At 42.9% G+C, this 23,699-nt stretch overlaps 1 protein-coding gene across 1 annotated transcript; it reads right to left on the bottom strand.

Annotated features, from left to right (window-relative positions):
- Positions 1-404: 404 nt before the first annotated feature.
- Positions 405-6,568, bottom strand: tmx1 (thioredoxin-related transmembrane protein 1). Its single transcript, XM_069717706.1, has 8 exons — positions 6,359-6,568; positions 5,894-6,009; positions 5,217-5,262; positions 4,038-4,166; positions 3,694-3,739; positions 2,472-2,573; positions 2,277-2,343; positions 405-2,186 (listed from the first exon to the last, which is right to left on the bottom strand). Exons 1-8 carry the CDS (start codon positions 6,556-6,558, stop codon positions 1,951-1,953), a joined length of 942 nt encoding a protein of 313 aa, XP_069573807.1. The 5' UTR covers positions 6,559-6,568; the 3' UTR covers positions 405-1,950.
- Between the last annotated feature and the right edge of the window lie 17,131 nt (positions 6,569-23,699).

Below are 23,699 nucleotides of genomic sequence, written 5' to 3'. Positions count from 1 at the left end.
TTCTTCTCTGAACTTTGTTCCAATAACGGCTCCAATTATCCAACATTAAAGTCTAAAATACATAACAGGGTCTCATGGCCGCATGTTTTCCTTGTGACCCTTTGAAGGGGGCTCAAACCTTATGTTGGATACCACTGCGTTAAACAAAGTGTATAAAGTAGTTCAATGACAGGTTGATGCTTCTGTATCAACAATCTAAAAACGTTACATTAATCAGCATTTTTCTGCAGACGTACTTTTACTTTAGTCTGGAGTATTTCTACTGAATACACAAAAGTGAGTATTTGTGTTTCCACTGCTGCAAAGTACATTGCTGTACATCTACTGCAGCAGCCCGTCCCTGAAGTCGTCTCACTACTTTAATCTCTCAGGTTTCTGTCTGGAAGCAGAACAGGAGGTCCAAGTTTCAGCATTAACTCTTTATTCAAAGAACCAATCAGGAGCGCCGCCCCTCAGGGCGAAGTGAAGATGCTACAAGCCTCAAATCAAAGAACACAACCTGCTTCAAACATCACCGGAAGATTCGTTGGATTATTTTAGGGATGAAAAGAAAAATATAAAAAGAAATGAAAGTCAATGCAAACGGAGTGAGATGTGAATAAAACAGAGGTCCGACCCACTCGGAGGTCCTGCTGCTGTAAGAGACAGACGGTGTCCTTCAACGAGACATCGGGGGACAGATGACGACGACGTCACGCAGACAAAAGAACCTGCGGTGGTTAAATAAAGAGATGAACGTGGTTCGAATCGTCTCCGTCGAGTCCTCGCGCTGCCGAAGAAGAGACGGACGAATATGTTCCCCACACTATATAAAACGGACCCACGTGGTTCCTCCCTCTCACCAGAACATCAGAACATGCTCCGGTCCACAGAACCTCTGCTTCTCCCAGTAAACATTGTTCATTAATTAGAGAATCACAACTAAACAGCAGAAACTAACAGGAAATTAACTGATGATATATCATAAAACATACAGTATGTACACGTCAATGTTCACCTTTTATTTTGACTCCATATAGGTCCGTTTATTATCAGCATCCCGTTTCTGACATCCAGTTACAGTCTGTTGTGACTGATGAGATGCTGACAGAAGAGCACCTGACCGACACGTACCTCTGCTGCTCAAATATTCCTCATGATTATTCTCACAGGGTCAGTGTGTTTAAATCCTGATTTCTACTTCCTGTAAAGTCATTGTTATTTCATGAGGCTGAATGGAGGATAAAAATCCCCAAATCAGCTGTATGTTGTTACTGATGATGTAACCTGAACGCTTCCTGCTGCTGCTTCACATTAAAAACGTTCAACTGGTCAAACACGGGCTTTTATTGCGAAGCAGCCACAGGAAATACAATGTACACGTGTAATTTTGGCAGTACAGAAACAGGAAGTTAAATGTTAGGACCGACATTTAAAACATTCAGGACATGTTTTCACTTCTTTAAACACTGAGAGGGGAACCGTGTGTGTGTGTGTATGTGTGTGTGTGTGTGTGTGCGCGCGTCAGGTTTCTGTGCAACATAAAATAGCCGAAAAGTAAAATTCAAAAACATAAACCACCAGCATGTAATATTAATAACAATATTAATAATAATAATAACTGGGAGATAAAAATATAATACATATGTTTAGAAAAAAAAAATGCATAGCATAAACAGCGTTGACCTCCAACTGTGCTGCTCGTCTCACCTGAACCTCCGACACTTCCACAGGTGACACCAGGTGTGAGGAGTGGTTCTGATTTTGTGGGCGGAGCTGGCAGCTCAGGTGGTGGTTAGAGTCTGCAGCCCTTCAGTTAAAGACGAGGGAGGAGGAGGAGGAGGAGTAGGAGGAAGGTTTCGGACTCCCCGCTTTAAACACTGCTGCTCAGAACCACGGCTCCTCCCACTCTGCTGCTCTCATTAAAAAAAAAGGAGGGAGGGGCCTCGTGAAGCTCCGCCCCTAGCTTCTCTAGGTGTCCTCCTCATCTTCCTCACGGCTGCCAATCACCCTCTTCCTCAGAGCCTCGTCGGAGTAACCCTGTCCCTTCGGTTCTGGGCGGCCCTCGGGGGACCCCCTCCTCCTCCTCCAGACGTCATCCTGGTCCCCGTCCTCTTCCTCCTCCTCTTCATCATCATCCTCCTCGCCGTCGGCCTCGTGGTCCTCGTCCTGCTGCTGGATCAACCTCGCCTGCTCTGTCTGTTTCTCTGTGGAGGAACATTTAAGGCATCACAGTGTTTGTTCATGATGATGAAGATGATGAAGATGTGTTCAGTGTGATGTGACATGAAACTCACTCTGGTAGTAGTTGGGAGCAGAAAACCTCCGTGAGGGAAAGACGAAGTCAGCGATGAAGACGAGGAGCTGCACAGAAGAAGGCGGGGACTTTAACCACAGGACGTGTGTGTGTGTGTGTTTGTATTTGCTGAAGGCTGGAATAAAAACTAAAAACGGTTTTGATAAAGTGTTGATAAAGTGTGTGAGTGACTCACCAGTCCGAGAGCGAGGCCGGAGAACAACGTGGCCAAACCGAAGATGACGTACGAGCCCCACACGGGAATCCCAAGCTGCTCCGTCATGTAGTTATGACAACGCTGGGAATCACAAGACACTTTACAAACTGATGCTCTGAAACGTTCGGACTCGCCAGCTGATGATTCAAATGAAATCACTTCATTTTTATTATGATTGAAGGAGAAGAAATCATGTCGTTATTCAGCGTAACGTCGGACGCACCGAGTCTATGGAGACAGCCCCTAGTGGTCCTCAGTGGTACTACAGATGGAGTCTATGGAGATAGCCTCTAGTGGTACTACAGATGGAGTCTATGGAGACAGCCCCTAGTGGTCCTCAGTGGTACTACAGATGGAGTCTATGGAGATAGCCTCTAGTGGTACTACAGATGGAGTCTATGGAGACAGCCCCTAGTGGTCCTCAGTGGTACTAAAATGGTAAATGGTCTGTACTTGTATAGCGCTTTATCACCTTTCGGACTCAAAGCGCTTTAACATGGTTTTCCATTCACCCATTCACACACTAATGAGACAGATCACCATGCAAGGTGCTACCATCAGGAGCACATTCACACACTGATGGTTCACCATCAGGAGCAACTTAGGGTTCAGTGTCTTGCTCAAGGACACTTAGGCATGTGGACAGGAGGAGATGGGGATTGAACCACCAACCTTCCGATTAGTGTACAACCCACTCTACCAACTGAGCAACAGCCTCCCCTACAGATGGAGTCTATGGAGACAGCCCCTAGTGGTCATCTGTTATACAACAGATAAAGTCTAAGGAGACAGCTCCTAGTGGACCACAGTGGTACTACACTTTTAGGGACACCTCTGCATTGGCTTCACTTTTCAGACCTGAAAGCTAAAAACATTTTTACAGATCCGGTTTATATGTTTCTACTTTGCACATGAAATCCAGTCTAACAAATAGACACAAAACAAACACTTCACTGTATAATTTAAGTTTTTTTCCTCCATGATGACACTCCGGTGCAGCACTGAGGGGTTTCTTCACAGCACATAACCCACCACAGCTTCTCTGTAAGCTTGGTTTCACCCATATTTGGGTATATTAGCTGTAATATTTATGGTAGACAGTGCGTTTTTAAATAAATATTATAAAGATTAAAAGTGCAAAATTACACAAAAATTCCTCTTTCTTAATGTAATTGAAGTGAAAAGTAAAATCTTGACTTACCCGGATGAACATGGAGAGCTTGAACAAAGCTGACATGGAATTCATCCTGTTAACGGAGGACAACATGTCAATCAAACTGTGACATCACTACAAATGATAAAACACTGAAACATGACAGGGTGGAAGCAGGAGGGTGGTGGTGGTGGTGGGGGGGGTCTGTGAGTCTCACTTCAAACCAACACAAAGAAACTAAAAATAGAGAAAACGTCTGAAGTTATTTTCTTCCGTTTTACTGGACTGATGTTAAAACTCTCACTTCTGATTCTAACCTGAAATACAGAAGAAAATCAAACAATAAACCAGGAAGCATCTGAACATCGATGTAATCCAGAACCAGAACTCACAGAAAGGAGGACGGGCCAAACCACGACGACACCGGCTCCACCGCTGTCCATTTTTGCTCGTCCACGAAGCTCAGGAAGTCGTCTTTGCTGCGAGCGCCCTGGTACTTCCTGAAGACGCCGTCCTTACAGCTGAGACACACACAGAGGGACACAATCAGTCCAATGAAAACTCAGCTGCTATGAGACAAACAGAGGCAGTCGGAGCTGAGGCTCGTATTCAGTTCACGACACTGCGAATCAGGAAAGTTCCAACAAGGGAACGAGTTGAGGAGCGTTCACAAGCATATACACATTCAGACATACTAGATTTATGCTGATGAAAGACTAAATATATTTCTCTGAATGATGATGATAAATAATCCAAACACAGTTCATGAGATCTTAAAGGAGCTGTGAATACGTGATTTTACAGCAGCGTTAACAGACACATCATTCTATAGGTGTGAGGACCATAAAAATAAAACATAATAATAATAATAAAACATAATAATAATAATCATACATCAACTGCAGCTCAGAGTGTTTTACAGGAGAAGGTAAATACAAAGACATTTAAAATAGGAGAGTTCAGTTAGTAAGACAAGTTAGTAAATCTAGAAACAAGAAGTTGTTCATGATTATTATCACAGGAAATGATCACATGCAACCGTTTCTCAGAAGTTGTTTAAAAAAAATTCCTTGGACTTGCAATTTTTTTTTCTTCTAGTTTCTGTAATTTTACAGCAGAAAAACAAAATAACAAAAGGGTTGAGTAATTTTTTGGCAGGATCCAACTCTGGCAAGATGTTTATACAATGCATTCCCTGACCTCTAACCGTAACCATCATAACTGACTGCCAAACCCTCAACCTAATCTAACCCTCAACCTAATCAATTTAACCTAACCCCTTAAACTAACCTAACCCAAATACTTAACCTAACCCAAACCCTTAACATGACCTAACCCAAACCCTTAACATGACCTAACCCAAACCCTTCACATGACCTAACCCAAACCCTTCACATGACCTAACCCAAACCTAACCTAATTTAACCCTAAAACCAAGTCTAAACCCTCAAACTGCCTTTTAAAGTTGTGATGAGAAGCCTAAATGTCCTCCTAAATATAACACACAACTATATGCAGACATGTACTCACACGAGGAAGGAATGGAAACCACAAAATAACCAAGAACTTACTGATAAATGGTAGGAAGAGAGGTGATGATGAATCTCCCGCTCAGACCTGTCAGAGAGAAGAGATGAGATCTGTCAGAGAGCAGGAAGGAACATCTTCACTCATCAGTGATCTAAGAGCAATGTCAGGTTCAGGACTGAATTAACGTCTGACAGCAGAGACAGACATTAATGTTCACATCTTACAGAGACGGAACAAGAGCAGTAATAAACTGTTAAAACACCCGATGCAGACGGACATCATCTCTCAGTTTGCCTGGTTGCGAACCAAAAAACATTTCAGAACCGACTCGTCGCCATGTTGCTTCTTATTACAGCCGTTATTCCAGGATTGTGAGGATTTCTGAGACAAATCAACAGACAAGTCTGAAACCAAACTGCCTTCAAAACTCAAATAAAAAGACATCTACCACCTGATTAACCCTGGTAAACATCACCAGCGCTACACTATGACGTTTCCATACACACATTTTCAAGGTATTTAAAATACTTTATTTGCAAAACAAGATATTTAAATGTAATTTTACATCATAATCTGTTTCAGCATCAGTAAATAAACTCGTTTTCCACCATATATTAAGATAAGTATCACCCTGATAGAGGATTTAAAGTTTTTAAAGTGCTGTCTGGACACCCTGGACTGTCTGTTTTTCTTTTTGTCAGAGGTCGCTCAGGCCTACCGGGCTGCTCTGTCACGTCCACCTTGGCTATGTTGACCCCCATGTCCTCTCCCCAGTCCGCGAACTCCTTCCACACCGGCTGGAGCTGCTGGCACGCCGGACACCATGGGGCGTAGCTGCGGGGTGGAACGTGTCACAGGTGAGGTCTCAGGTAGGCTACAGTTACAAACATGCGCGTGCAGGTAATCAGACATCAACATGCTGGTAAACACTAAATGTTTAGACGTGCACTTAGTTAGCCTGCTAGTTAGCAAACTGGCTAACATATAACTCTGGTAAACTGGTTAACTAAAGAAGGCAGACATGGTCACAACTTGTCCGGATTAAATGAAGGCAGACAGGATTATTATGAAGTAAAACTGGACCGGAAACAGGAATTCAAGCCCCATTTAACGAGCTCAAAATGAAACTAACGCGCTAGCTAGCTGGTTAGCCGTTAGCACTGGAGGTTAGCAGGACACTGACAATTCAATCATCCACTCGCCCGCCAGGATTTCCTCCCAGTTCCCGTCGGTCACGTCTTTGAGGCTGTCCGGCTTGGCGAAGACCGGCAACGACGTTAAATATATCCCCAGAAATAAAAAGGAGACCCACGAGCGGGGTTTATTTTGCCGTGGGAACATTGCCGTGCCCGTGCTGCTGCTGCTCGCTAGCAAACACGCCATGTCTGGTCTGTCTTACTTCCGCTGAGCGCCTTCCTTGTCGAGAAATCCTCTTTCCTAGGACGGCGAAGGTATGACCCCACCTACTCTGGCTCTGATTGGCTTACTGTCTTATTCTTACCCTAATTATAACCAAGCATCAGTCCTCATGCCTCAATATAACCATTCCTAGCCAATCAGAGGTACAATAGGGCGGAGCTTGCCTTCACCATCCTAGGCAAAAGAAAATTCACTTCCTAGTCAGCTTTATCTGTGTGAATACATTAAGCTGCTTTGGAGACAGGCGCTGTTTAAACGTGTTGTATACATCAATCTATTCATAATTAAAATTAACTAATACAATATAAGACTTTTCTGAGCTCATTTTCTTTACTAAACATTACATTTAATCTCTAACGGAATGTAGCCTACTAACAAAAAACATACAACCCCTGTAAGCTTGATTTTTCTTTTCTTTAGTCCTCTTTTCTGTTTAAAAAAAAGAAGTACTAAAGAAAGTAAAGACTGACAGACCTCCACCTTAATGTTTCTTCCTTTTACATAAAAAAATCCTGCTGAAAGATCACTGCAGGAAAATATTTTATAGTTTTTAAACGTTTATTACCGGCAGGTGGTGCTGTTGTCCGGTAAATCAAACAGGAAGGAGGCAGCTATGACTAATGTGTGTTTGTGTTAACGAGGTACCACTTTGTGGTAGTGAAGGCATCTTTTATTTAGTGTTTATAAGCTGCGAGTAATAACTTTATTATTCGTATTACATTAGTGACTTAATCAAATTTACATTATTATTAATAAAAATATTCCAACCCCTCCTTCAAATCTAAGACTGGAAATCTCAGCGAGCTTCTTCTGCTGGAGGTCAAATAGATTTCACTGAGAGAAAATATTGAGAGTATTCATGTTTGAGTCTGAACGCATTAGTTTGCTATTCTGTACGTACAAATCTGTCTTTCCCTCTCAGCAGACTGACAGCTTTGTTTTTGTCTGACATAGTTTCATCACTTCCATCGTGTGTGTGTGTGTGTGTGTGTGTGTGTGTGTGTGTGTGTGTGTGTGTGTGTGTGTGTGTGTGTGTGTGTGTGTGTGTGTGTGTGTCTGTGTGAGAGAGAGTGTGAAGAAGTCTTGTTTCTCTGCACGAGAGTACGTCTTTCTGAGTGCATGTGCAGAATGAGAGCAGTTATTATTGCTGAGAACCTGCAGGCGGACTGCAGCCGGTTATCAGTGCACCTCACACTCTAAAAATACTCTGCAGATGACATCCTTTTGTGGCCCTTCCTTCGCCCCTTTTCTCCAGCCATCAGCTCTGCTCCACTTACAGCACAGAATGAATCTTCTTCCTGCACCCCACTCGTCTGTTCCGTTAATTCGGTGCAGCAGCAAGGAGAATCAGTGGAACTCCAGGTGGTCCATTGGAGGTGAGATCGTCGTGGTAACCGTACCTGAGTTCAGCCTTGGTGCTGCCAAGGAGAGCAGAGTTTCTCCCACTGCTGTGATAACAAACACTCACTTTGCTGCAGAAGATTTTTCTAATTTTTACATCTAATTTTCCTGTTGATGAAGCTGTTGATAGCTGGCCAGAGGCTGATTGTTGCCATGGTAACTGCTTCGCCACAGCGAAGCTTGCAGGATGCCAGTTACAGACCTCTCTGTGTTTTCAGTCCTTTAACTGTTTTTCTATTTGAACAGTTTGTCTCTGGGTTTATACGTAACTCCAAGCAGCCATAATCTACATCTATATTTCTATATTAACGAGAGGTCACATGACTACCGTGTGCTGCTTCTCATTGTCTTTCAGCTCTTTGTTTTGGTTCTCTTGGACTGTAACTTTGCTGCATGACATTTCCCAATGAGTGGGGTCCTGCAGAGCCAATATGTTGTTGCACCACCATCAACACATCACAGTGGACAGCAGGTGTTTTCCATCACCAGTAAACAGCAAACACACCTGTGTGACATCACTGATTAGGTTTAGGTGTAACCAGGGTTGTAATTTATTGAGACATGTCCTTGTTAGATTAAGAACAACCCAATAACTGAAACTACTTCCCTGAACAGAAACCAGAGGTCCATGTTTCAGGAGCTGATCAAACACGTGATGTCTTCTTTCCATGTTACTTAGCAGCAGTGATTAAACAGAATCACATGTAAAAAGCCTCTGAGTGGATGCGAAGGCCATCAGCGCTGCGCTTTATGTGCCACTGTGCTGTTACATCGCTCTGAGAGTGTCCACGTGATGGCTGATAGGTTCCTGCAATTTCATGGCTTTAGGAGTGAGGAGTGAGGAGTGAGAAGTGGCGCTTCGGCGTGGGAGTGGGGAGAGGCTCCGCAAACTGAGGCTGCACACAACAACCAGAGTCTCCGAGTGTTTCACATCGTTCTGTCCACAAAACTCAGATTTATCTCTCATGTTTTCACCTAAATTCAAGACATAGGGGCATTCAATGAGCAACATTTAGGATGTGTACTGTTCTCTGAGGACAGCCTTGCCTCCAGGAATAATCAACTGAATGGTTCGTTTGTTAGAGCAGATGATTTCCAGTCCGCTGTTTTAATAAGAGTTTGATTAGATTGGTTATTTCTTATTTACGCAGTCCAAACTTGAAAGAAAGGTGTTCACTGTGAGGTCAGTCAGCTTCCTTTGTTCCAATATGTGATCCAGGTGAGCTGACTTCCTGTTTCGAGGATGTGGGTAGAGCCACAGGAAATTAAAAAAAATTAACAATGAATTAAATGTATGTCTGTAAATGACTTTCAACACAGGCCAGTGAACTTGTTTGTTAATTTTATAAAATAAGAGTTACCTGAAGTCTGTCCGCGAGTGAAACACACCTGAATTAAAGTTAAAGCTGCATTCAAATGTGATTTTACACTGATTGTAGTGGATATTATTTCATGCTGAGTGCAGCAGACTCACCTGTAGCTCTCTACCTGTCATTAATGAGTTGAGTGTTTTCACCTGGATCTGTTTTTTTTTAATCTTATTGAAAGTTTATGACAGGATCTGACATGTTTAAGCATGATGGTGCGTTCATGGTGTCATTAACTCAATTTATCTATTACGTTTTATTTTGGAGTGCAAATACACTTTAAAAGCACAAAAAAAACCCAGAAAAACAACAACGTTAAGAATATGAATGTCTAGAAAAATTTGAAAATAAAAGTGCAAACAGATACTTGGTCTGAGAGTCATCTTCATCACACTGATGTGTTTTAAGATCAGACTTGAAGATGGAAGACGGTGTCGGCCTCCTGAACCTGCAGGCTGGGAGCTGGTTCTGCAGGAGACCTGAAGGTCGATTCAGGTCCTGGACGCTCTGAACCTCAATGTTCTGTTGGAACCGGGAGATCCTCCATGTAGGATGGAGATGGACTGTTTGATGTTTTATAGGCAGCCAGTGAAGAGAAGCTGAGGTGGTGGAGACTTCCTTTCTCTCCCATCAGCCCTCGATCAGCTGGAGGTTCTTCAGGGAGGACATGGAGCTACAATAATCAGCACAGAGGTAACACATGTGGATCAATGCTTCCGCAAGATGTTCCTGATTTTATTAATCTCAGTTCTTCATCCAAGTCAATGAAAATATTGAAAATATACAGTTTCAGCTTCTTGAACAATATAAATCAATAATCTCATTTACATTTATCGTCAATAGAAATAAATCAAATCTATTTCTACAAAATAATCAGTTCAGGTGTTTGACTCATGAATGTAAACATGAGCACATGGCTACTTAATATTCATGATGCTGTCAGCAGCAGCCTGCCTGAGACTGTTTCAGTTCAACAGTCAGTCGGCAGCTTGTAACCTGCCTGCACGGCTGGCGGTGAGGAGCCTGATTTGGTTTGTAAATCCAACCACACCTGGAAGAGTCCGGAGCAGCAGGAGGTGTTTCCTGTCGTGTCAGCAGAGCCAGAGCGATGGGCGTGATGTTTCCCCAGTGGTAAGACAGAGAGCAGCAGACATACCTGAGAGTGATAAAGCCTGGTGCAGCACTTACAGCTGAATACCAGCTGTGTTAGCATCCTCATCAACATCTGGAGGCATTGAAGCGGGTCTGATCACCTCAGAGGATTCATGTTGTGCCCCTCGTACATCTTACTCTGTTTCACAGGGAGGTTCACAGTCACTACATCACAAGCAATACAACAATAATGTCTACATTTCATATGAACTATGTCAACACCACTGAAAGCTCCTACAATCAGCATCAGAACCGGACCGTGGCGCGATGGAAGGAGGAGGTCTGATGCATTCTGGGAGGAAGGGGAGCTGGCAGAGGCAGCGTGATGCTCTGGGAAATGTTCTGAAATATCTGAACTCTGCTGCACAAACAGTTCAAGGTGTTGATTTGATCTCTGGAGGAATAAGTCCAATCCACAGAGGCAGAACCTCTCACCTACCAGGACCTAAAGGATCTGCTGCAGAGGTCTGGTACCACAGGAGACCCTTCAGGGGTCTGAGGAGCTCGGGCCTCGTCGGGGGTGTCAGACAGGTTGTGATCTTCTAACAGCCTCAGATAATGGACTTGTCTCTATACTTGTTTTTCTGGACCTCGGTGCTGCTTTTGATGTGATTGATCACACGATTTAATTACAGAGATTGGAAGATGTTACGAGGATAAAAGAAACTGCATTAGACTGGTTCAAATCTTACTTATCAGATAGATTTCAGTTTGTTCATGTAAACAACGAGTCTTCCAGACAAACGAGAGTTAACTATGTAGTTCCACAAGGCTCAGTGTTAGGCCCAATACGTTTTACTTTGTACATGCTTCCATTAGGAGATGTCATCAGGAAGCACTGCATCAACTTCCATTGTTATGCAGATGAAACGCAGCTATATCTTTCTATAAAACCAGACCAAACAAATCGATTAGTAAAACTTGAAGAATGTCTGAAAGACATAAAAGCCTGGATGACCAACAATTTCCTGCTTCTAAATTCAGACAAAACGGTCCTAAACACCTCAGAAACTCTTTCTCTAATCACTTAAGTTACTCTAGATGACGTTGTCCTGGCCTCCAGCAAAACTGTGAGGAACCTTGGAGTCATCTTTGATGAGGATTTGTCCTTTAGACACCATATAAAGCAAATCTCCAGAACTGCCTTCTTTCATCTACGTAATATTAATAAAATCAGGAAAATCCTTTCTCAGCGTGATGCAGAAAAGCAAATTCATGCATTTGTTACTTCCAGGCTGGATTATTGTAATTCCTTGTTGTTAGGATGTCCAAATTACTCATTAAAAACCCTGCAGCTGATCCAAAATGCTGCAGCAAGAGTACTGACGGGATTTAGCAAGAGAGATAATATTTCTCCAGTTTTAGCTTCTCTTCACTGGCTTCCTGTTAAATCAAGAGTAGAATTTAAAATTCTCCTGCTGACTTACAAAGCTCTTCATGACCAGGCTCGTTATACACTGAGCTTCTTTCCTCTCACTCTTTAACTCTCTACACACTCATATCTCACCATTACATCTCATCAACTTCATGCTTTTTCTCTCCCATAGTTTTTGCTTGTTGTCTGTTGCCTCTCCATTCAGTTCCCTCTCTCGCGTAATTTCAGTTTTTTCTTTTGCAGATGTCTCCGGCCGTGGAGCTGCATGTCTCTGCTCTGTGATTGTTGTCTCCACCAACAGTTCTTGTCTTGTATCTCTATGCTGTCCTTTTCTCTCTATGCTCTCCTCTCACCCCAACCGGTCGAGGCAGATGGCCTGAGCCTGGTTCTGTCGGAGGTTTCTTCCTGTTAAGAGGGAGTTTTTCCTTCCTAGCTTATGTTGGAATTGTTGAATTTCTCTGTATAATGTTGTAAAGTTCTGCTGTGAGGACTTTAATGTGTTAGGTGACATGAAATGACCTGTGTTGTGATTTGGCGCTATATAAATACAATTGATTTGATTTGATTTGATTTGATTTGAATTGAATTGAATTGAATTGAATTGAATTGAATTGAATTGAATTGAATTGAATTGAATTGAATTGACTCATCACCGCAGAGCTCGGAGGTTTACAGTATGCAGAGTGTCCGTATTGCAGTGTGGGGTGTGAAGGACATGAAGAGGAGGAGTGATGAGGAGTGACGTCACAGAGGGAGGAGGTGGTGCCATTAAAGTGGATCAGTCGGACAGTGGGTCAGTGGGCCGCGGAGCCCCACTGAGTCTGCTGAGCTCAGCTTCCACCCTGCATCGTCACTGACACTATGAGACTTCCACTCAGGCTGAACTTATTCCGTCAGGAGTCTTCGAATGAGTTGACATGAACTCGCCCGTTAACATCAGAGAGTCTGAGTCATGTGACATCTTTCACTTCCCTCTTTGATCCCAGATAAACTTGAATAAATTCTCTGATTCGGTGCAAAACATTTGACAGAAACGAGGTCGCTGATATTTAAATGAGAGACTTGATGTGTTGTTCTGTTTCTCGGAGAGATGGATTAGAATCTGCAGCGGTGTCGGCTCCTTTAATGAAGTGCATTAGTTTGGATGTTGTGTTTGGTAGTTGCGGAGCAGCAAGAGCAGGTTGAGGCTGCGAATGAGTTGTGGAGCGTTCGTCGTTGATGGTGCTGCAGCTCTATAAATGTGTCAGGCAGCAGCAGGGGAACAACGCCTACTCTGGTCCTCTAATTGCATCTACACGCATGGAGGGAGGCCGGGATTCATCTGGAACAAAAGACTTCTGCGCCGTCCGTCTTCTTGTTCGTTTTCTATCAGCCGACTTCCACCATTGGGAGTGAAGACAGGGATCATCGTGATAGTTCTGACGAACTGCTGGAAGAGGACGAAGTCATTCAGCATGAGAGAAGGTGGTGCTACATGTGAGGTACCGCATTCACTCTTCGAGCTTTGGGCTGACTGCATCTGACTGAAGTTGACAAATTTCCAGAGTCGGGCTGAATATGAACATCACTGAAGAACAGCGATGCAGCACCTCGAAGAAAAGTCTGGCATGTCTGAATGTTTTAGTTTTCACCTGCTGGGTCTGACATGTCCTACGATGTGTTCCTAGACGTCGACCAATAGGATGATAGCGTGCTGTGTGACGTGCATTTGTAAACATGGCGAGGAGGTGAAAGTGTGACACTGCAGGAATCAGAGGAACGGTTCTTTGAGCTGTGACAACAACACTTCGGCTTTTCTGACGTTTACCTGACAGAGTTAAAAACAGATGATTGACAGCTTCTTGCCCCACCTCCATGACAACACAGGAAGTCATCGTGAACCATGATTGGTCCGGGTCGTACTTATAGTGCTGCCACTCTTCTGACAAAGAAGCGGCAAGCGTTTATGGCTCTGTGATGTAATCTGACAGTTACCATGGCGATAGATCGTCTGATCCTGGTTTCAGATGTTTGGTCCTACAGAGCGCTCACATGAGGAGCATCCCTCGCTCCCATCAGCTGAAACTGTTGTCTTCAAGTCTTGGTTTGTCCACACTGAAGTATCTCATTAATTTTGATCACAGTTTGATCAGATTTGGACTGTTTTTGACCCTCCGAGGAGCTGTACACCCAGTAGTTCTGGTGTTTCTGCTCTCAGTGTTCCTGAACAATCACAGAGTCTATTTTAAAGCATCTGTGATTAAAAAAACAGCAGCTCTGCTCTGTTTGTTTGTGACTCAATTTCGATGATTCATCCAAATATTAAAGAACACAACTCACTGCCGTCACCGAACGCACCACCGGGACGATCTCCGAGGAGGTGTTAATGCTGATTGGTCAGGAGGAGAGAGGTGTTAAACATGTGACATCACAAACTGTGGAAGAAGCAGCAGCTGTTAAATCTGCAGGTCATTGGTCTTAATGAACAATTAAAGACGTAACAGACTCAATCACTTTGAAAACTGAGAGAAGATGCTGCTCTGTCTTTTATATCTGGATCTGTCTTCAGACTTCCTGCAGTGATAGGAAGTTCATTTATGGTCGATATCTGTTGAGATTTTCTGATGACGGAGTATCAGGGACACAAAAAAATAGAATTACCACCATCAGGTTGTTCCTGCTCGGCCTCTCCGTTGTCGAGCCGTGACTGAGTTTTAAGGTCTTCAGGAGTTTATTTTGCAGACTGTTTAGATTCTTCAATCCGTTTCTACCTGTGTGTAACTGTAGGAACAGGTTCTGATTACATCTTCATGTTTCTCTGGTGATAATGTTTCACACACCAGCCGTAAGCTGCTGTTCCTGACATCAGGTTTCAGAGCCAGGACCTGACATAAAGTGGGTTTCCTGGTTTCGGTGCGTCATAACTCAATGACAGCTGATGTTCCTGCAGGCCGCGCTGCTACTGCCGGAGACGGAGGACGGACTGTCGGAAGCAGTGGGAGGACGGGACGGGAGAGTGTGAGGAAGAAGCCCAAATAGAAAGAGGTGGGAAGCACACAATGGCGGATCATTCATGGAGAGACACCCACGCAGAAACACACTCATCAGAACCTGAAAAATACTGTTTATGTAACCGCTTCCTGCCTGGAGCGAAGGACATGACTAAGTGCTGCTCACAAATAGACCTGAAACACACGTTAAAGGTTTCTGTTCGTTCCTCTCAGGAATGTTACTCTGATGTCAACAAACACTCGCTACGCAAGCGTTCATGTAAATCCATCGATTTCTAAAGATTATCTCAGAGACGTGTCTGTGGGGCTGCGAGCGCTTCCTGCAGCTCCGCCACTTGCTTTAAGTATTATTAGACATTTTAGACGTTTTACAAAATCATCAAAATAAAGACTCAGAACTGAGCCGAACAGCTTCAAACTCTTCATGAGCTTATATCTATTAATCAATCAGTCAATCAAGTAGACTTCATTTATATGGCACTTTTCATACAAATCCAAGTAAAAACAATGAACCCCCCCCCACACACACACACACACACACACACACACACACACACACACACACACACACACACACACACACACACACACACACACACACACACACACAATAAAGGACGATAAAAACAGGAAACACCATCAATCACATGGATCTGTAATGAGGAAACACCCAAAGAAATTAAAAAAGTCAAATAAAATAACAAAATCGAGTCAAAGGAACAGACCTTGAAGTAAAACTCACTAAAGTGTTATAAATAAAGATGCAATTAAATAAATGAAATAAAAAAAGTCAATTTAAAGTTAAATGAAATATTAAAATCAAGTAAAAGGAACAGACCAAGTAGTAAAACCGTAGAAATAGACCTGCACATAATAAAGTGATAAGACGGACTCAGACCATTTTGTTAAAAAACAATTAAAGGATTTAAAAATTAATTCTGAAGCCGACAGGAAGACGATGCTGAGACTTTAAAACTGATGTGAGGTGTCAAAAAGATTTAGAAATAATTTAGAAAAACTAAAACAGGTTGGACCTGCATTTTCTATCTTATTCAGTTTATTTAAGTTTATGCAGAAAGACCTGGAGCCGTGTAAATAATTTGCATCCTAAAATAAAGATGTGAATGCTTAAAAGAACCAACCAGATAAATGAATCGTGAATTCATATCAGCAGCTTTTAAAATGATTCCTGTAAAATCTTTCTTTATTATTACTCTCTGCACTTTAACACAGAGGACTGTAACATGCTGGTGGGCAGAAGCTGAATGTAGCGCTGGTTTCTGTACATCAAACCAGATGATGAATGTTTCCCAGAAGACCTACTGTATTTATCCTGAGTGGTCCAGACCTCCTTGTCGGCTCTCAAAGGTCTTTGTTCAGGTTTTTATTTCCACTCATGGCTGCTATCACTGAGAGGAGGGGGAGGCGGAGTCAATGAGCCAACCAGCAGATCAATGGTCACCAAACTGACCTCTGCTGTCCTCATGTAGAGCTGGTGGAGGTCAGATCTCAGAGGTGGAGAGGGGGGGGGGGGGGGACGGAAAGAAACAAGGAAACGACACCATGCTGAATTGTGGAAAACACTGACTTTGTATTTCAGGAGAGAACTTGATGCTTCATCAATGGGAGTCTATGGAGACAGCCCCTAGTGGCGCTCAGTGGTATTACACTTTAAGACTTTTAAAAAAAAATTTTTATTTTTTTTTTTTATATATACAGTCTGAATTGGTCAAACTATCAGTGTACAGCGAGGCGGAGCCTCAGTACTACGTCTGCGCCTTCTAGTCGTTGCTGCACGAACTCCGTTTCTGTTTCATACATTAGGACACGTCGTCCATCTTTATGTGCAGTCTGTGGCCTGCAGGCTTCATGTCAACCTCTATATAGTGTAGGTCTGTTTGTTCACTGTTTGTTCCTTTATATGGGACTGTTCTCATAAATCTACACGATATGTTCAGCAACCTGAGACGTGCCTCATATATTTATGAGTTTCATTCTTCGAGGTGTTTCAGTGTGCAGTTGGTTCATTTAGAAGCTCTTCATATTTCATAAAGATGTTTTAATGGGTTCAGATATCTGAGCTGCAGGCTGCTGTGTTTACAACTCTCAGAGGAGTCTAACGCTTTATGTCCTCTGATGGAGTTCAACATCAAACAGACACACATCATACACACAAACACACACACATCGTACAGACAGACAGTGTACAGACACACATCGTACAGACACACATCGTACACACATACACACATCATACACACAAACACATCGTACACACACACACACACACAGTACAGACAGACAGCATACAGACACACATCGTACAGACACGCATCATACACACACACATCGTACACAAACATTGTACACACACACATCGTACAGACACACATTGTACACGCACACATCGTACACAAACATCGTACAGACACACATCGTACACAAACATCGTACAGACACACATCGTACACAAACATTGTACAGACACACATCGTACACAAACATCGTACAGACACACTGTACAGACACACAACGTACACACACTTCGTACAGACACACAACGTACACACATCGTACACACACATAACATACAGACACACAACGTACACACAAACATCGTACAGACACACATGTACACACACTTTGTACACACACCTGTAAACACTGCCACATCATATAGTGAGCTGTTCTTTGTGCTCTGATTCTCCTCCCCCTGCTCTGTAAACAAAGGAGTCATGAAATGAATCCTGCAGTAACACGAGCTGCTTCCCTGCTGGATGTTGTGTGGTGGGTGGGGGTGGGGGTGAGGAGACGGAGTTAATGTATAGATGGAGGCTCGGGAGGCCAGAATGAAAGAACAAGAGAACAAAGCAGAGGAAGGGAAACACTTTGCTCCCCGTGGAGGAATCCGTTTGTACATTAACGTCATATTTCTTCATTTTCTTCACCTGTCATTGAGACTATTTAATCAGAGTCACGTCCTGGAGGAGGAAGAGGAGGAGGTGCAGCTGGTCAATAAAAGGCCTCCACACGCTATACTGCATTATTACTGAGATAATTGATCACCACTTCAACCTGATCATTTATACACTTTAATCAGCAGACTCAGGTTTGACAGCATGTTTAAAGCAGAGATCGATATTTCCTCCTACTCCGCTCCTCAGGCTGCTCTGGGTCAGGAGAACATGCTGTGAGTCCCGGAGCAACAGGAGAGCTGCCTTTAGTAACAAATCCCCGACCCACTCCGAATAAAATCATTAAGCTATTAATTGCAGCGCAGAGTCCCTGCAGAGGCCGCACGGTTGGTGATAGAGCACGTGGAGGCCATTTACTGCTCACATGTCTCCTCAGCAGCCCACACATCCAGCATAGAACTCCACTCTGAGAGATGCTCACACAGATTCACAATGACTGTGACCTCGGCCCTCCGACAGGAAGACACAGGGAAATAACCAGCATGCACTGCAGCTGCTCTGGTCTGTGTTTACACCGACAACATGGCACCGAGAGGGAGAGGTCCAAACCCAGTCAGCAATAAGAAACACATCATTACAGCATTCCTGTAGTATCACTGTGTGCACTGGAGTTCCAACAGCTTCCAGAGCTGTAAGAGAACATAATAAAAGTCTGTCTTTACAGCCTTAAATGCAACAGCAGCAGGTCTGAAACATAAAATACATGAAGTTAATTCAAATTGCAGCAGGTGAAAAGAAAATGTAGAAGATCTTGTTTAATATTTTCTTTCATCTTCTGTTGCAAACTCTTCTGAGCTGGGACACTAAACAAGCTTTAATCATTCCCTCCAAGAAATCTCAATAATTAACACAAATTCAAGCAAAAATCAAAGCAAAATTAAACATGTTTGAACTACAGTGTTGTATTTTCCTCACAGGTCATGTTGTAAAACCTCAGTTTTATACTCCCTGCAGGGAGTCTGCTGGGTGAAATGTTGAGGTGCACAACTGATCTGACTGTCGAAATAAAAGCAGCATGCTGAAGAATTATAGTCCCTCTTGATCTCTTGAAATATAACACTGGACTGAAATTAATAACTTTACAAACAGAATCTGAACTTAGTGCTGACGGTCACAAAGTTAGTTTCAGATGGGTTTAAAAGTATTAATCATCAAAAAGCAGGGCTTTGTTTACTGATCCTGCCTGAAGGCCTAATTTACCAATATTCATGAAGAAAATTCATTTCTCAGGTCGTGTGTGGAGGGCACAGATGGTTCTGATCCATAAACATGAGTTCAGTGGAGGTTTCAGGAAGTGCTGCAGTGAGCTGAGATGACAGTGGGTAGAGTTTGTCCTCTGAGCTGCAGAGTCACGGTGGCAGATGGCGAGAAGAGGAGAGCTGCTGCAGGAGGCTTTCAGGCTGCTGCTTCTACAAAGTTTCTGAAGGTCACGACTCCTGTCAGAGATGATGGATTTATATGTGATGCTCAGGACCAGCACGGGAAGTGCTGTGTCATATAACGGATGCCGTGAGAAGGTAGAGGTGGGTGTGTCTTTGTCCTGATGTTACTGTCAGCTGTGCGTTAAAGTGTTGTACCACTGAGGATCACTAGGGTCTGTCTCCAGAATCAGAATCAGAATCAGCTTTATTGGCGAGGTATGTTTACACACACAAGGAATTTGACTCCGGTTGTAGCTTCTCTCAGCGTGCAAAAAACGAAAACAGACAGACATAAATAGACATATAAAACATAAATAAACATATATACAGCTAAGAAACAAATATATACTGTACATATATACACCTAAACAATAGACTCCCATTGAAAAAGCATCAAGTTCTCTCCCGAAATCCAAAGTCAGTGAATGTTTCCAGTCATCATGGTGACATTAGATAAACTCCCTCCTTCTGATCAGAGTTCTGGTCCTTCTGGAAATAATTAATCATTCATTACATATTCGGACTCTAACACATGTTTGGGGGCGGGGCCTGTTTGATTGAGCTTGAGTTAATCCAGCTTGTCAGTCTGGAGCTTGACGTCCCAGCGGACCTCTGCTCTGTTCAGTGATGCGTCCCATCAGAGACTTCTGACCCAGACTCAACACAGATGTTCCCGTCCACTGTCCCAGCATGCATCCTGCTACAGTACATGGGCTATCTGCTGTCGTAGACTTCTTCCTCTCTGGATCTGCTGCTCCATGCCTCTTCCTGTGCTGCAGAACCTCCTTCAGACAGACCCTTTCTGCTATAACTCCTGTGAAGGATGAATCTTGTGGAGCATCTTGGTCTTCATCATGTTCTTTCTTCCTAAAGTTAAATCATCGTATTACATCAACCAAAGATATTCGAGACATTAATGTGCTCACAACTTCACGGCCAGCGTTCCGGAATTGCTTTTTCATCATAAACTGCATGTTGAAGAAGTTGACTGGAAGTTGACTCTCGACACCTCTGTGACCCGACATCAGGGTGGATCCTCTCCAACGCTCTTCTTTCTGCAGCCATGTGGAAAATCAGCAGCACATCAGCCACATTTCACCCAGTTTGGACTTCATCTTTCAAACTGCATCCTAACGTCCTTTCTTCAGAGGAAGCAGCCTCACAGTTCTCATCTACTAAACTATTCTAATTCTTTATCTTTAACTCAAAACAAAAGCAGTTGTTCAGAAGAGCGTTTTCTTCGCTGCGTAATTTTGGATCCAGTGCAACCATCTATTTTCTATAATTACAGTCACTTCATCCTTTAAAGAGTTATAAAACCACCAGCAGTCTGAAGCCAGAGCTCAGAAACAAAAACACCAGCCTCTTCTACTCAAAGATCCCTCTGCAGCCGTGAAGCTCCTGCAGTCTGGTCTTCTTTACACAGATGGTGTGATGCCTCTGGAGCTGCAGAGGGAGTCTGAGAGGAGTTAACAGACTCAGAGAGACTCACAAAGGAGACTTTATCTCTTATAGATGGCGGAGCAGAACCGACGCAGGACGGCTGAACTGTGAGCTTCAACAACAGAGGAGCTTCTGTCCTCTGAGGTTTGAAAAGATCCTCATATTCAAGGTGTTAGTGAGCTTTTTAAAAGATACTACTACAATACTGAAGATGTCAAAACTGTGAAGTAACATGATTTATGTAGTAATCAGACAGAGTAAAGTGGAGCCAACGTGGTCATTCCTTTTTCTACCCACCTAATCAACAACATGCCAGATGCACAAATATTATAATGTGTAGTAAAAATTGTTCGTGGCTTCCAGATCGAGGAAATGAGGCTGTTGCAGAAGTGCCTTAAGCCGCAATACCACCGAGTGCTACTAGAGGTTGGTTCCAAAAAGCCTCCGGCTCCATAGACTCCCATTCAACTTCTCTCATCAAATACAAAGTCAATAAAATGTCTCCACCGGTTATCTCAGTGTTGTTAGCTAAAGTCACTTCTTCTTATTAGTTTTCTGGAGGTCCATCTGAAAATAATCTGTCATTAATTATAAAATAAGCTTCAAAAAGACAAGTTTTTGCATGTCTGTTTAATTGACAGGCCTGTGGTGCAGTCAGGTTACAGCTATCGGTGGGCGGGACGTAGTATCGTCAGGTTTCCAATCAGATCAGTCAGATCCACCGCTGAATAGTCAGGAGTAACCTGATTATAATAAAAAATCATATTGTAAAATGATCAGTTGGTCGGTTAACGCGGATGTCAGTTTGTGTTTGTTGATGTTGTTGCATCGTCACGGCAGTAAATATCTTTTTTCATTTGTGTTACGACTCCAAACAGCAGCAGGAGCTCATAAATAAAGAGAGTTGCGAGGAGATCTCCCCTCAGATCTTCTGTGGTGTTTGTGTCCTGGCAGCAAGAGAGCGACGAACAGAGAAGGAAAAGATGAAATAAAGACGAAGCAGCGCACAGGAAGTGTCAGCGCGGCCCCAAACCGAGCAGATTACACACAGAACAATGTCATCATGCTGGAGGCGGCGGCGAGCGCAGACAGAAATAGATGTTGCACTTGTTACAACCATTTGGTTTGAATCAACACTGTGTTTGGTTTTAATCCGGGAGGTATTTACACAGATAAACCTGCCATTTGTTGTCTGTTTCCACGAATCTTAGAGGATCATCTGCAGAGAAATTAACTCTTTATGTTCAGCAGAAACACCTGCTGACATCTCTTTACTTTGAATCAACATTTTAATGGATTCACATGTAAACTTTCGGTTGATCAGCAGGGACAGATTACTGAATGCCTGATTTATTATCTTCATTAGACCAAAACCTCCATATTAATGCTCTTTATTCTGTGACTGCTTTAGAGAATATGTAAATGTAATCAGTTTCTGGCCCCACGTCGCCCTCTCTGAGAAAGGCATTCCTTTAAACAGGATTATTCCATTTGGTTTCACTATCAGCGGCCTCACGGAGCACTGAGACTGAAGGTCCCGTTGCCATGGCGGCCTGAGAAACCACGGAGGTATCTGGCCGAAGAAATGAAGAGGCTCTGGATACTCAAGAAAAAAAAAAAAATCCTCTTTTGAGAGCGGCGGTTTTATTTATTTCACAAGGTGTCAGTTTCCATGTTTTCAATCTGCTTCAGGAGGAATCTCTGCTCCCCCAACAGCTGAGAAGAGAAAAACAACAAACAGACCAGATCCTGCATGGGAGTTATAGTTATAATTATAGTTATAGTTATAGTAGGAGGGAGAAGCTGCAGGTTTTATATGCGGTTAAACATAATCTGTCGGTATTTGACGTTTTGTGTGAGTCCATCCGATGCGACTTTAAACCAGCCTGGTGGTTAACAGACCCAGACACAATGTGAATAACTGGTCTGTTCACAGGCTCTGAGTCAATCATCATCCATCAGTGAGGTCACCCATTGGTTTGTGAACGTTATGAAGCCTCCAGTTCGGAGCAGTTTGGAGCAGAAAGTGACCATATTTGGACTAGCTGGGGGAGGAGCCAACGGTGGATCTGATCTGATTGGAAACCTGACGATACTAGGTCCTGCTCACCGATAGCTGTAACCTTACTGCACCACAGGCCTGTCAATCAAACAGACACCCCCCCCCCCCCCAAAAAAAAAAAAAAAAAACCATGTATTTTTTAAGCTTATTTTCTTATTAATGACGGATTATTTTCAGATGGAGCGCCACAAAACTAATAAGAAGGAGTGACTTTAGCTAACAACACCGAGATAACTGGTGGAGACAACCTCTAGTGGCACTGGTGGTATTGCAGTTTAAGACACTTCTGCATCAAACTCATTTTTCAGACCTGGATGGTACAAACACTTTTATATACAGACTGTGGCTCCACAGACTTCCATTTAACTTCTCTCATGTGACTGTGTTTCTGGAGGCTATAAAAGTTCTGTTGTTGGCTTTGGACAAAAAATCTTCACTTTTCTAGATTCAAATTGATCAGCATCATGTGACTAATGTAAAAAAAAATCCTGCTTGTCCCTGTAGTCTTCTTCGGACACTCAATTAACAGAATCTTATATTCTATATCATTGTTAAATAATCTGGTTGCCTATACTTATATAAAACTTGTCCTTTTTTTTCAGAAATGAAGCCAAATATTTCACAAATGTAACCAACAATTAAAAAGTGCATTGTTTTTGTGTGTTAGGGAGATTTAAAATGAAAATATAAAGGAAACCGGTTCAAGTTCTTCATTGAAATATTATAATGTAACTTTTGATGCAGCTCCATTTTGCTGATAATGCAGGAAGAGATTGATACTCTGAACACTTATTCCACCAGCAGACTAATCAGATTAACTGAGCATTTCTTAAACAACACAACATTTTCTTTGGATTAATTCTCCTCATAGAAGCACATGAAGGTAGGTAGGTAGGTAGGTAGGTAGGTATATACTTTA

The sequence above is a fragment of the Brachyistius frenatus genome, unplaced genomic scaffold (genome assembly GCF_029030835.1).
Source record: "Brachyistius frenatus isolate BFR_SWC_R1_liver_20210118 unplaced genomic scaffold, ASM2903083v1 Contig_178, whole genome shotgun sequence".
Classification (NCBI taxonomy): domain Eukaryota; kingdom Metazoa; phylum Chordata; class Actinopteri; family Embiotocidae; genus Brachyistius; species Brachyistius frenatus.
This window is presented reverse-complemented; position numbering and strand designations above follow the sequence as displayed.